This window comes from Protomyctophum bolini, assembly GCF_963924005.1.
Source record: "Protomyctophum bolini genome assembly, chromosome: 9".
NCBI lineage: Eukaryota > Metazoa > Chordata > Actinopteri > Myctophiformes > Myctophidae > Protomyctophum > Protomyctophum bolini.
In genome coordinates, this window is record NC_137870.1 from 7407318 (window position 1) to 7421903 (window position 14586).

Here is a 14586-nt window from a genome sequence, read left to right on the forward strand (position 1 = left end):
TTAGACCAGAGGACGATTCTACAAATGCCCTTTAAATCTGTTTTCAGAAAAAACCCGTTTCTATGTCAGTGGTTATCAGGCTATTTCATGTCAAGGACCCCCTAGAATTATATGAAATTGGCCATGGAGCCACAACGTCAAAATATGTTGTTCCAGGGACTTCCCAGAAGCAAAGATTTGATGAAAGATGTTCGCTGTGAAAGAATATGTTCAAAAACTTGCACGTTTTCACGATATTAAAAAAAATAGCAGACCTTCAAGCTATTTTTCAAGGAATGTGCAAGTTTTTCAACTGAAAACAAGTCAGATGACCGATGTGAACATTCATGCCAGATGGATTATATACAGTAGACTACACTAAACCAAAAATGTAGATTAGAGGAATGTAACAACAAATAAAACACCCATGAATGCCAACAAAATGAAGTTCGGTCAATTTATTGATTAATGGAAAAACAATAACTTCACATCTTCAAATGTTTAAGCTACCTTCAAAAGTTAACAGTCCCAATACCATTTTCTTTCAGACATTTGATTCAAGGGTGACCCGTTGAAGGGTGACTCCAGAAAACGAAGCAGGGACGTCTGTTTAACCTAACATTCAAACTGACCCCATGCCATCCATCACCAAATCCCTAATTTGTGTGTAAATCCAATTCTAAATGACCCTTTTGAAATAGATCGCCCCTGACAAAAAAGAAATAGTTGTGAATATTATATGTACTCTGTTCAGCAGAACAGCAAGCAGACTGAAAGTTTGAATCACTGGGTTTACAATATGAGGATCAGACGCCGACGAGAAATGACTTAGACAAAATTGGATCTAGCAGCAGCAACGACAACATTTTGGTTTTCTTTTTCTCTACTTTTTAGAACAGAACATATTTAAATATCGATATATATGGTTTACACCAAAGTGCAAATGTGTTTGTACTGTATGTATATATTTTAGTATATTGATAATGATCTAATAAACTACGAGTTATCTTGCAAGAAGGTTGAGGCGTTCAGAGTATTATTATTATTATGGCACATTTAATAACCGAGGAGAGAACATGTTACAGGTCATATACTATACCAACAATAGGCAATGCAAACTGTACGATACACTAATATATGTATATATATATCTTGTGACCAAGGTTTGTAGTTAATATATAAATATCTGATAACATTAATATTGTATCATACCTGTTAGCTGAATAAGTGTCTTTACAGCAGTACCGCCATTCTGAAACTGTACAACATACCTTAGTCTTACTACTCTGCTTCCCTTCAGTGCTGCAGGAACAGTAAAAGCCCCCCAAAAATGTAATAAAACACCCATCCCCAAAAAGAAAATGACAGTTTAAAAAAGAAAAGAAAACAAATTTTTAATTATTATTATTATTATTTTTTTAATAACAATCATGACTTTTCTCTCTCCCGACAAACCGTTCCAAAGGTCAGAAGAGTGCTCGTCTCCAACCTATAGCAACAATGCAACATCCTACGCTTCAAACGTGCGTTTCTGGCAACAATAGCCTGGAAGTGACACATTATATTACAGATATATAGCTATAGTAGTTCACGTATATACCTCCCAGTGTGTGCACAGTCCAGCCACTATATCTCTGATGGGATCCAGAACCCACTTTGCTGTGACAAAGAGACCGCCGTGAAAAGGGTGCATGCAAGAACAATACGACAACCCAATTCAGTTAGAGAGAATCAGCGCTCCCATTGTGTGTGTCCCGAGACTACGTCAAATTGGTTTTTCCGAGGGTAGGTGTAGAAAGACTCAAATAGTCATCTCTGAATGCTCTCTGTCCCTCTGCCTCTTCAGTGTTGCTTTTTCCTCTAATTTATGAGTCAGTATCTTGGGTGACTCAGGTCTGGAGGAGGCTTCAGCCCTCTTATAAAGCCCCCGGACCGTTAACTTCCCTCGGGATTATTCTGTCGTGTGTTGGTTTTTAAACAGATACCGTAGAAGTATAGTCGGATGTGTCAAAGCGCAAATTACTGAATTGAGTAAGATAGTAGGTTTCGGGGGGGGGGAGAGTTTTTATATTTGCATTAGTTTTAGTAATAGCTTTTTGTTTTTGTTTTTTGTTTTCTTAAAGACAGAGTGATCTTAGGAGGACAAGCAATGCAAGAGAGTAAGGTGATAGCACTCTTCATTTGGCGGTCATCATCTGGACAAACTCTGCAAGATATTAAAAAAGAAAGTATGAGAAGAAAAAAAAAAAGAGAGAACGGGTACATTGGCAGTAATAGATGAGAAAGGTTTTGCACAAATTCGACTTGGTCCAAAAGGGCCTAAACCTCAGGTCAAATGTGTAGTACCAGCATTCAAATCCGAGGGGGGTAAAAAAAAATGACTAAAATTGGCTTTGAAAGTGCCCTTGAGAAGTTTCAAAAGGATCATCTTAGATGCACATATTATGGATGTTGCATTTGCTGGTCCAAAATGTAACATTGACGATGTGGTATTGAAGTGTAATTTTATTTCTGCCTTCCCACTTGTAAAAGAGACGCAGTCTCAATGTGTTTTTACTGGTTAAATAAAGGTTAAATAAATAAAAAGGGGTGCTAGCCCCTCCTATGCACAGCTTTTGAAAGTTGATTGTTGATCGGCTATAAGAACCAGTATATTTTAATCAGGCATGTTGGATTGGTACTTTAAGGCAAAGGCGATCTGGATAAACAAGGCCATCAGAAGCAGAGCCTCACCTTCATAGTTGACCTGTCCGTCTCCATCGATGTCCGCCTCACGGATCATCTCGTCCACCTCCTCGTCGGTCAGCTTCTCCCCCAGGTTGGTCATGACGTGACGAAGCTCTGCTGCACTGATGTAGCCGTTGCCATCCTGCAGAGGGCGCCAGATGTACAACACTGGGCTTTTATTGTTGTACTCAAACTAAACGGTGCATTTATGCTAATGGTACCAAAGCGCTGAATCACCCAGTCACACACAGACAGCGGAGACAACCATGCAATGGTCTGCTCACTGGGAACACTGGTTCAGTGTCTTGCTTAAAACCCATTCTGACCTGAGATCAGATTCTAACGCACAGAAGAATGGTGGTTCTTTAATGCATTTTGACCTGAGATCAGATTAAAAAAATGTCTTAAATCCCGACAGTTGCTCGTAGCACGCCACTCGGTGGCGCGCTATGAGCTTGTAGATCTGCTATTTTTCAATAGCTAAAGCATGACATAATGCTAACACCAAAAGGGGTTCCCGCCCCAAAATGGGTTAAGGGCACTTCTAACACAAAGCCAGGAGGAGCCGTGGCTCAAATGACCATTCTAACCTTTTGATTCAGTGGCGCCCCACAAATCATGGACGGTTTTGTTAAAACACAGTTTTTAACATATCCACCTACTGCACTTCAAGCCCCAGGTTACACTAGTCTGCCAGCCACAACTCTGTGCCAGATTAGGGTCAACTGAAGGTCATTCAGCCTCTGGTCTGCCCCCATTGACATTACTTTGTAAGTATATCCGATTGTGGGACTGTCCAACGCAAACCTAATAAAACAGCAGGGCCGAGTGGAAACGTCCAAGCAAGACTTAATAATGATAAAAAGAGAAAAAAGGCTAAAAAGAGAAAAAAGGCTAAGACACTGAATGTGGCACTTAGATCCAACCAGAGATTCTTGCAGTGAAAGTGCCTGGGTTAATTAATTATGGTCAAAACCACATTAGAGGCCACAAGCCATATCAGTGAACAGGGCAACATCATTCCACAGGACCCAACCTCTGGGAATGCATTTACACCCTTTCAACCGGGGAGTGGGACACAGGTCTTTAGGCACAAAGACAACACGAGTCTGGCCAATGAACTCTTTGTATTAGCGCGTGACTCGGCTTACAGCCAAGTGCCAAGTCCCTGGTAGCTTCACACAGCGTTCCCTGTCAACAAACAAAGCGTTGCTATAAACCACACTGTTCCCCACGTGGAGATGGTGGCCGTTTACACCAAACAGTACAGGACTAGGATGGCACCATGTATTGTGTTATTACATACACAGCATTAATGTTCCCTGGATAAGGGGGAGTGATAAAAGGGACAAAGAGAGCGATGATTGGTCACCAAAAATGTGTTTTGCAAAAACACATTTTTGGTGAACAAAATGCCTCAAATCAACCAATTGCCATCCAAGGCAAGAAGAAATATGTCACCCTTTTCACATTGGCCTATATTAGCGCCACCAGGAGGCCACAACCTGACCTGCCCTGGTGGAGACCTGTGCCCTGAGGGGCACTTTTTCTAGTTGGAGATGACTTGGTCTGTCATATGGTCCAGAATTCCTTTACTGTAGGTATTTAGGCAACAGTGAAACTCTAAATCACGATACCCTGTGAGCTTGAAGATCATCCATCAGTGAGCGACACAGTCAGGTCAGAATATTAGCATGATGATTTAGCCTATTGTATTTCAAAGAGGCTCAGCACTCTCAACAAAACAAACTTTCTTTGAACACTGTTCAAGCAATACTAGATGTCAAAAGAACGACTGTAGTCTTACAGAGCATTTAATACGTTATGCAACATTTGACAGGCTGCATCAGATCTAATTAATCTCATATCCGAGATCTTATAAACTCGGGCAAACCTCAAATGTAGATGTGATCATCACTTTTTACCGTTGATCACTCAACTCGTTTACATAACGCTTACTGTATGTATGAGATCAACTCATCACTACCTCCGTTAAGCCAACTCTGATCATGTACCTTGTCAAAAACTCTGAAGGCTTCTCGGATCTCCTCCTCGCTGTCCGTGTCCTTCATCTTTCTGGCCATCATGGTCAAGAACTCGGGGAAGTCGATTGTACCGTTACCTACAACAGAGAAAGAGGTGAGGTATTATTTGTTAGCATTTGAACCAAAGTAGGTAAGCAATTCTACATATGGCGAGATCATCACACTGCAAGAGTTTAGGGACAAATGATCCCGTCTTCGACTTTTTTTTGGGCGTATGCTGGCACGATCCGACCTAAAGTCCGGGGTTCGCTCCCCAAGGTTTTGCTCACTGTGTGTGTGTGTGTGTGTGAACAAGTTCAACAACGCAAGGCGAGCATGATTCTAGCTTTTGCAAAGGGCTCTGGGATTGTTGCCAGATATCTGAAATGATTGATATCTGGAGCAGTTTGCAAAATCATAAAATATTAAAAGTCGGAGAATCGGAGCGGCAGGGGCGGTATTGCAGTCGCTGTACTGCACGGTTGTGACGAAAAGAGAGCTGAGCCAGAAGGCAAAGCTCTCAGTCTACCGAGCAGTCTTCGTTCCTACTCTCACCTACAGTATGGTCATGAAGTGTTCCTACTCTCACCTACAGTATGGTCATGAAGTGTTCCTACTCTCACCTACAGTATGGTCATGAAGTGTTCCTACTCTCACCTACAGTATGGTCATGAAGTGTTCCTACTCTCACCTACAGTATGGTCATGAAGTGTTCCTACTCTCACCTACAGTATGGTCATGAAGTGTTCCTACTCTCACCTACAGTATGGTCATGAAGTGTTCCTACTCTCACCTACAGTATGGTCATGAAGTGTTCCTACTCTCACCTACAGTATGGTCATGAAGTGTTCCTACTCTCACCTACAGTATGGTCATGAAGTGTTCCTACTCTCACCTACAGTATGGTCATGAAGTGTTCCTACTCTCACCTACAGTATGGTCATGAAGTGTTCCTACTCTCACCTACAGTATGGTCATGAAGTGTTCCTACTGTCACCTACAGTATGGTCATGAAGTGTTCCTACTCTCACCTACAGTATGGTCATGAAGTGTTCCTACTCTCACCTACAGTATGGTCATGAAGTGTTCCTACTCTCACCTACAGTATGGTCATGAAGTGTTCCTACTGTCACCTACAGTATGGTCATGAAGCGTTCCTACTCTCACCTACAGTATGGTCATGAAGTGTTCCTATACTCTCACCTACAGTATGGTCATGAAGTGTTCCTAGTCTCACCTACAGTATGGTCATGAAGTGTGGGCCGAAAGAATAAGGTCGAATGAGTTTCCTCAGATGGGTGGCTGGCATCTCCCTTAGAGATGGGGTGAGAAGTTCAGTCACAAAAGGAGAGACTCGGAGTAGAGTCGCTGCTTCTTCCATTGGAAAGGAGCCAGTTTAGGTGGTTCGGGAATCTGGTTGGTTAGGTCGGATTAATGTTTTTTTAAGCACCCAACATCGTCCTCTTCTAACATTACACACACACACACACACACACACACACACACACACACACACACGGCGGAGGAAATCATGCAATGAAGGCACCAACCTGCTCATCAGGAGCATTTAGGGGTTCAGCGTCTTGCTCAAGGACACTTCGACACCAACTTTGAGGGATCGAACTGGGAACCTCACGGTTCCCATCCGGCTGTTATACTCTACCCCTGAGCCACTGTCTTTAACTGGCATTAGGGCTGTGAATCAGATTCAAATCAACCTCTATTAAAATTATAAAACTAGTCAATTCCAATCGAATACATATTGATCACTAATAAATGATGTAGTGGGCAGGCAGATTGTGCCTCTCTGTGGCCAGCAACCAAGGCCACGTTTAATAATACATACACTATACAAAAAGCTTGGCCATTTTTCCACCCACATCAAGTATTTATTGGCAATTGTTTTGACGAACGAACTAGGAGGAATCCAGGAAATGATTCTGTTGGTAGTGATGAATAAAACAAGAGTGATCCTGACATGGTCATGGCCTGTCAGATGAAACAACGCTGCCGTTGACAGTGTAAGCTCTAGTTGGCATGAATGGAAACGACACCACACATTATCTGAAACATGAGGCCTGTGGAAACCAGAGCCAGGAGACCCAACGGACATAACACACACACCTTACTAATTCAGTGATAACTCATAAGACACCCGAGTGGTAACACAACGCCATGCTGAATGTGCACAGAATGCCCACTGCAATGTAGCATGTACCTGCTGCAGAAGCACACGCCTGTGTGTGTGTTAGTTAGTATGACGTACCTGCTGCAGAGGCACACGCCTGTGTGTGTGTTAGTCAGTATGATGTACCTGCTGCAGAGGCACACGCCTGTGTGTGTGTTAGTTAGTATGATGTATGATTTCCCTAAAAATAAAAGTTGGTCACTGCATTTGAAGACAGTGTGCGGTTGTTTTCCTTGTTCATTTTTGGGGCACCGTACCCTCTCCTACGCACCTGTAGGTGTGCAAAAGCTTTGCTTTTCATTAGTTAGTATGATGTACCTGCTGCAAAGGCACACGCCTGTGTGTGTGTTAGTTACTATACGTGTACAGTAGAATAGACATTGTGAGGACCACTTTCCTGGTCGTCACAAGACACACATACGTTCACAATTAGGAACAGATGAGGTTGGGGTTAAGATTAGGATGAGACATTTAGAGTTTATGGTTAGGGTTTGGAACTAGAGTTAAACACGATTTATACTTAGTTGCGTGCTGGTGTAGCGCACCGAAACATAGCCCATCGAGAAGCTGCTTGTAGATCTGCTATTTTTTCCCGGATTGAGGCTTATGGTTAAGAATGGCATTCGTATGTCCTCACAAAAATGTTAATCTCCTCAAGTATAGTAATACAAATCTCTGTGTGTGTGTGTGTGTGTGTGTGTGTGCGTGCGCACGCGCGTGCGCGTCAGTGTAGTTGGCTATTTAAGCCCAAGAGATTTTCAAGGTCTTAACAGTAATAATGTTCTTAAAGCAGGTGTGAAACGGCCACACTCACTGTCAGTCATTACATAAATCGTCCAGTCACAATTTGCAATTATCTCTGCGTAATAGTCAAATCGTCTTTGAGAAATGTCTGTACATTTTCAAACATTTTTCGAAAGTAGCAGATCTACAGAAGGTCAAAACTTTTTTGGAAAGACAAAAAATTATGAATGGCGTCATGGGCCCTACCGTCAGCATCAACCTCGTTGATCATGTCTTGTAGCTCAGCCTCGGTGGGGTTCTGTCCCAGGGAGCGCATGACGGTGCCCAGCTCCTTGGTGGTGATGGTGCCGTCGCCATCCTTATCGAAGAGCGAGAAGGCCTCCTTGAACTCTGTTGAAAGCAAAAACACACAAGCAGTGGCGTTAAGACATTACACAGCCCCACAGGCACCCTCACAAAAAACATGCAGTAATCCTGGTCTCTAAACGGCCTCCCCCTAAACGACATTAGACAGCTACATTGCTTTGCAACGAGTTGGCCATTTATGTACCTATAATACTGTATTTGGCAGGTCAGAGTAATGAAGCAATATGAAGCACTTTTTCCAGACCCTGGGGGTCAATCTATAACCCATTCTGACCGGGCACCCATTTTGGTGTTAGCACTATGTTATGCTTTAGCTATTGAAAAATAGCAGATCTACAAGCTCGTAGCGCGCCACCGAGTGGCGCGATACGAGCTTGTAGGTCTGCTATTTTTGAAAAATCGAAGAACGACTGACATTTTTAGAATCTGATCTCAGGTCAGAATGGGTTAATCAGACCAGTGTGTGTCCAGTGGAAACCTCGTATGAATCTGATCTCAGGTCAGAATGGGATAATAGTGTAGGAGGGTAACTGATTGGCTCCCATTTGTTGAAACAAGCCTGCATGATAATGACTCCTGTCGGCATTGTGATGGTGTGAACCCATTCTGGACTGAGCTTGATTAAAAACAAAAACCTGTTTCTATGTCAGTGGTGTTCATGAACATTTTTCATGTCAAGGACCCCCAGAATGATCTCTATTGGGCCACGGACCCCCATCTCAAAATATGTCGTTCCAGGGACCTCCCCAGAAACAAATATTTTAGTTCAAAATGTTCGCTCTGAAATATATATATATATATTCAATGATTTGCTCCACATTTTAACGATTTAAAAAAAATAGCAGACCTACAAGCTCGTAGCGCGCCGAGAGCTTGTAGATCTGCTATTTTTCAATATCAAAATTATAACATAATAATGCTTAAAACACCAACAGGGGTTGCCGCCCAAAATGGGTTAATGCAGCTGTATAAATCAGTGCCACTGCTGGTGTAAATTTGCCATCACAAACTCAACGTGGAAAAACAAATGCTTTTATGCTTCTCCATTATCCCACAACCAACGATGTGCAGGTATGTATTTAATACGCTTTGTTCAAAACAAATGGTCAATCATGTAACTCAACAGAAAGTTCTTAAACAGTCCAAAAAGGACATAGCTCTGAAATGTGCTCGTTTGTCTGATTAAATTTGTCTATAATATCTATAATATTTAATTAACATTAAAGCTTTATGTACTTGTGCTGTAGACGATTAACCAACGCAGTGCAAGGCGTGTTTTTTATCACGTTCAGCAACTGGGTTTGGTGGCATTTGGCATAGCAGAAATGGAAACCAAAAGATGACAACATCCAGGGTTAAGGAGTACTCACCAGCAATCTGCTCCTCGGTCAGTTGGTCAGCCTGTTAGGAACACAAAGAATAAACAGACGTAAGTAAGAGCAAGCTGCAGCAGGTGGTTTGCATTCTAACTTAAGTGGACACACACACACACACGGTGTGTAATTTTGATATAAAATTACAAATACCGTATGGCTCAAAAGGAGTAGTTCACCCAAATAATTACTTATTTTCAACTTCATCATACAATGTTAGACGGAGGAAATAGCAGATATACAAAGCTTATGTACGTGTTTTATTTTATTGTGTGCAAAATTCCAAACGGGTAAGTGGCATAGGTGCTGTGCAACACACAGTGATGCAGATCGTAGTTAATGCCAAGTTAACCCCAGTATACACACTGATATCAGATTATCTTCCCACGCTAAATGCACATTACTGCATACAATTTCCTCATAATATTTAACGCAAGCAGTAAAGAGAAAGACCACCACTATGCTCAATGTGAATTATAATTATGGGATTTATTTTAAAGTTCAAGTTACCATATGAGCCATCCTCTTTCTATACTTTATGAGCACTCCTGCACTCATTTTAAACAAGTGAGGGGTCGCATTCTCACTCTCAAGTTATTTTCTCTACACTTTGAATGGCATTGCATTTACCACACTCTTACTTCTAATGTTGGGAAATATGCCCCAGACCACCTCTGGAGCTGGTTTGGGTGCTGCTCAGACCTTTAATGGATCATGGGGTAAGTTGCTTATTATTCGCTCATGACTGGGTCAGATCTAGGGTTGGGCAGAACTGAACGGTGCTGTAATGGCATTTTGACCCATTCTGACCGGGCACCCATTTTGGTGTTAGCATCATGTTATGCTTTAGCTATTGAAAAATAGCAGATCTACAAGCTCATAGCGCGCCACCGAGTGGCGCGCTACGAGCTTGTAGGTCTGCTATTTTAGAAAAATCGAAGAGCGACTGACATTTTTAGAATCTGATCTCAGGTCAGAATGTGCTAATCAGACCAGTGTGTGTCCAGTGGAAACCTCGTATGAATCTGATCTCAGGTCAGAATGGGTTAAAATGACGACGGCATCATTTGGATACAGTCATACATCATAGCTGACATTCAAATGGGGAAACAGTGGATGTTGTACTCAAGAGAAAAGTAGTTCCGCGATTCCATGCTTTGAGAGTTGTTGAATTGTTCATGTTTTCATTGCATTCTTAGCAGTACATCATTTTGTGGTGTGCACACACATGCATCAGGGGCGTTAGTTCCTGTGTGCCAAGTGCAAATAGCGAAACGTTATGCCAACATTAGCGGGACTCAGTGGAGTGTTTCTAGGTTAAAGGGTTGCGGGCTGTGAGCCATGTTCACATTTCAATAAACTGAATTTTAATGACAGGCCAATTGACAAAACATAAAAACATTGAGTTTTTGCACAAGATTTCAGTAAATATAGTCTAGTTGATTTTTTTTCCTCCCCTCTGTCAAGTAGTCAGTTCCTGGTGCTGGCTTTATACGTCTACCGTCTTAAAGAGTGTCAAACAAGTGTGGAGGATGGAGAAAAGGTTACAGCACAGCACGCTTCCACTAAACCACATCACTGCCGTGTCAGGTCATTGATAATTGGATGTCTATTTTTAACAGCATTGACAGGGGTGTTGTGCAGTGCGCATCAGCCCATTGACAACAGTTGGTACTAAAAGTAATGAAAAGAAACCATCTATGGGCCACTTGCCCACTTCTGAACGACTGTCTGAACCCAGAGCAAATACTGGAGCCTCAGCTCTCCATTTGCTTTAAAACATAGAGCATTTTTTGCCTTTTTTTTTAATGAGATTAGTTTGGCTGTTTCGGATGGAATTCGGTACCCGCCGCACAAACTTTAAATTATACCACTTAAATGAAGCAATTGTAAATCAGAAGTTCAGAATCAATTGGAATTATGTAAAACATAATATGAAGACAATCCTTTAAATTACCACCTGAAATGACTAGAAATAAACTTTTTTTTGCTTCATCTGAGGATTTCTTTTCTCTCATCCTCATACATGGTCGACGGTCAGGCCTGTCTGAGTCGGGCAACATGCGCACCACTTCAGGCTGAGAAAGGCCTGTCCGAGTCGGGCAACATGCGCACCACTTCAGGCTGAGAAAGGCCTGTCCGAGTCGGGCAACATGCGCACCACTTCAGGCCGAGAAAGTGTGATGAGGGAAGGGTATAAATACTTCACCACCCGAAATACACACGCCTGCTATAATTAGTGAGACACGAACAGGGTCGCAAATGTAGCACACTGAACACCGACGCCACGAACCACCACTTTGTGTCTTTCTGATGATGATTGATGCGAGAGATCATAATATAATAGGGTGAGCAAGAACTAGCTTCAATTGAATTCAGTTGATACGAGTTTGTGTGTGCACTATTCAGTCTTCATGCAATTAACCACTTGAAACCTAGAGATTCATACCTGTGCACTATTCATTCTTCATGCAGTTAACCCATTTTGACCTGAGATCAGATTCTAAAAATGTCTACATCCTGACAGTTTTCTGAGAAAGCTATGTTTCTATGTCAGTCGTTCTTCGATTTTTCAAAAATAGCAGACCTACAAGCTCGTAGCGCGCCACTCGGTGGCGCGCTATGAGCTTGTAGATCCGCTATCTGCAATTAGGGGTTCAGCGTCTTGCTCAAGGACACTTCGACACCAACTCTGGGGGAGACCGGGTTTGAACTGGCAACCTTGCGGTTACCATCCGGCCACTCTACCCCTAACGGATGGGTCCATTTATCAATAATCTGCGTTTTTGGGATGCTAAATGCACCCCATTATTAGCATCACTGAGCTCTCTAGCCCAGGGAGAATGTGCTCCTCCTAGGCTCCATCGCATTCGCCATGAGTCACCATGGAGGAAGAAAGGGGGAGGAGGGGGTAGCCAGGCTGCAGACTGTTCATGGCCAACAGAACGGTGCTGAAGCAAGTGAGCTAGGCCAGGATCAAAGCAGAGCACAGTTTAAATGTTGGGAGGATTTACATGACTGCTGTATGGGACTGCCGTCTTACTTTTAGCCCAAAGTAAGAGATCATTTAGATTTTTAAGAGTTTTATCTCCACTCTTCATACGAGATTATTTTGACAATAAGCAACCGTTTAAGACGATGTAGCATGTTCCATCTTCCGGCTAGGCAGATGGAAAATATTTAAAAAGAGTTGTGTTAATGTTTAAAACTTTTGCTGCAAATCCAATTAGGAAATAATATAAATTCAGAGCATGGGCCGACTGCATTTCACAAAACAACGATGAATATTATGCGAGGATGAGGTTTCTCGCGGCAGCAATGAGGCCTTTAGACAGAATTTGCATTCCTATTTTTTTTTTGTAGAGCATGCACTGCGGATCCCCTCAGCTTACTGCACCAAGCATGGCTTGGTTCAATGCAGGGGGAAGGGAGGAGGGGGGTGTGTGGTAGAGTGGGGGCGAAGGAGGAGGAGGAGGAGGAGGAGGGGGGGTGGGCAGAGAGGATAATTTGAGGAGCAGAATGCGGTTCAACGTGGTGGTGCAATATGCCACAGCATCAAGATGACAAATGTCAAATCTTACAAATAAAAAAAGCACATCAATTAAAAACAGACTTAAAAATAAGGGACAGTCGTGTCACAAGAAGACAATTATTGATGACCGTGTGTTGCATATTAATTCAGTGTATGACTGAGCCTTATAGATTATATAAGCTGTGCTTGTTGCGCATACCACACTAGACTAGACTCAAAACAAACCCCATGAGAGATGCATTTGCTCCCCAACTCCAATGTTAAGATTAAAACATTAAGTTAAAATACAACAAGCTCGTTACTAGGGCAGCTTTAACAGCTAGTTATATGGTGGGTGGGCTGAGGATCTATTTTTATACCCCCCCACCTCTACACACCACCACGCCCACTCTCACACTTGAAAGCTGCAAAGTGCAAAACCCTGATCCCGGCCGGTTGTAAAAAAGAAAAATCACCTGACAAATTTGACAATGTTAACAGCCAAAAACTAAAACAACTAGACTGTAACGAGATAGAACTACGCGCAACCATGTCATAATAAATAATAAAATAAATGTTCTTCCTCTCTGCCGTCGTCATGATGAGAGCCATGCCATGCCACAATCAATGCTGCGCAGTTGGTGAATAAGAGAGCACTAGTGGTTGTCATTTAGCTGGTTCGTTTGATCGTTTGATCATTGCCTGTCAATCTCTAAACTAACAACAGCAGTGCACGTGCGTAATATACTGGGATATGTTATATGGGTTGCATGTATGTATCCGAGCCGTTCTAAATCCGTCATGAACGGGTGATGATATACCAGAACAACGCTTACTATTCTACTCCACCGCAGGGCAGTGCCGCTGGCCGACAAAAAGCTGGTCTACAGGCCGACATTACCAACAAATAACCTACCGCGACGCCGTCCGCAAACAGCTTGCAGATCAGCCGTTCTTGTCGGCAAGCGAGTCGCGACACACCACCGTAGTAAGGATTATAATTGTAGGTTACACAAACACGTTAGACACACTTTATTGGTACGACAAAAAACATGACAATTCCCATGTGCGAGAAATAAGTGGCGACGCGGCCTTCCTTCTCCACTTGACGCACTTAGTGTCGAGAGAAAGGCTCGGAGTCGAACGGTGCGAACAAGCGTGAATAAACGGCGTTAGCATCTTAGCCACATTAGCAATACGCGTGAATAAACCGTAAAGGCGACGGCACGAGCGACGTTAGCATCTTAGCCACATTAGCAGTAAGCGTGAATAAACTGCGACGGCGCGAGCGACGTTAGCATCTTAGCCCCATTATCAATAAGCGTGCATAAATAAACCGTAAAGGCGACGGCGTTAGCATCTTTAGCCACATTAGCAGCGAGCTACGCTAACGCCAGACCAGCCCCTTTAGCAGCACTTACCATCGCCTCGTTGGGTCTTCCTCAGGAACCTTTGGGGGAAATAATATCAGACCGTTGTTATTCTCACTGCAGCTGGTCTGGTGGTTACCGAAGGCTTATTTTTTTAATCCAGATTCCCCTTACAGCACGTGCTGCCAATAATGTGAGAATAGTTAAATTGGCGAAAAATGGTGTCAATTGTAATATTAAAGTTGACCGTAAAAGCTGCTGGCTGCTATCACGTCAGTCTGCCTGCCCTGCACCGAACAGTGTG

General features: G+C 42.8%; 1 protein-coding gene across 1 annotated transcript; it reads right to left on the reverse strand.

Moving 5' to 3' along the window:
* Positions 1-422: 422 nt before the first annotated feature.
* calm3a (calmodulin 3a (phosphorylase kinase, delta)) lies at positions 423-14586 on the reverse strand. Its single transcript, XM_080772746.1, has 6 exons — positions 14334-14586; positions 9399-9429; positions 7909-8052; positions 4722-4828; positions 2713-2848; positions 423-2185 (listed from the first exon to the last, which is right to left on the reverse strand). The coding sequence occupies exons 1-6, from the start codon at positions 14334-14336 to the stop codon at positions 2157-2159; spliced, it is 450 nt and encodes a 149-aa protein (XP_080628872.1). The 5' UTR covers positions 14337-14586; the 3' UTR covers positions 423-2156.

Excerpts from the sequence above, each read along its gene's own strand:
- calm3a (XM_080772746.1), bottom strand. Across the intron at positions 8,053-9,398 it reads GACCGAGGAGCAGATTGCTG|AGTTCAAGGAGGCCTTCTCG; the intron begins GTGAGTACTCCT and ends TGCTTTCAACAG. Across the intron at positions 4,829-7,908 it reads CAACGAGGTTGATGCTGACG|GTAACGGTACAATCGACTTC; the intron begins GTAGGGCCCATG and ends TCTCTGTTGTAG.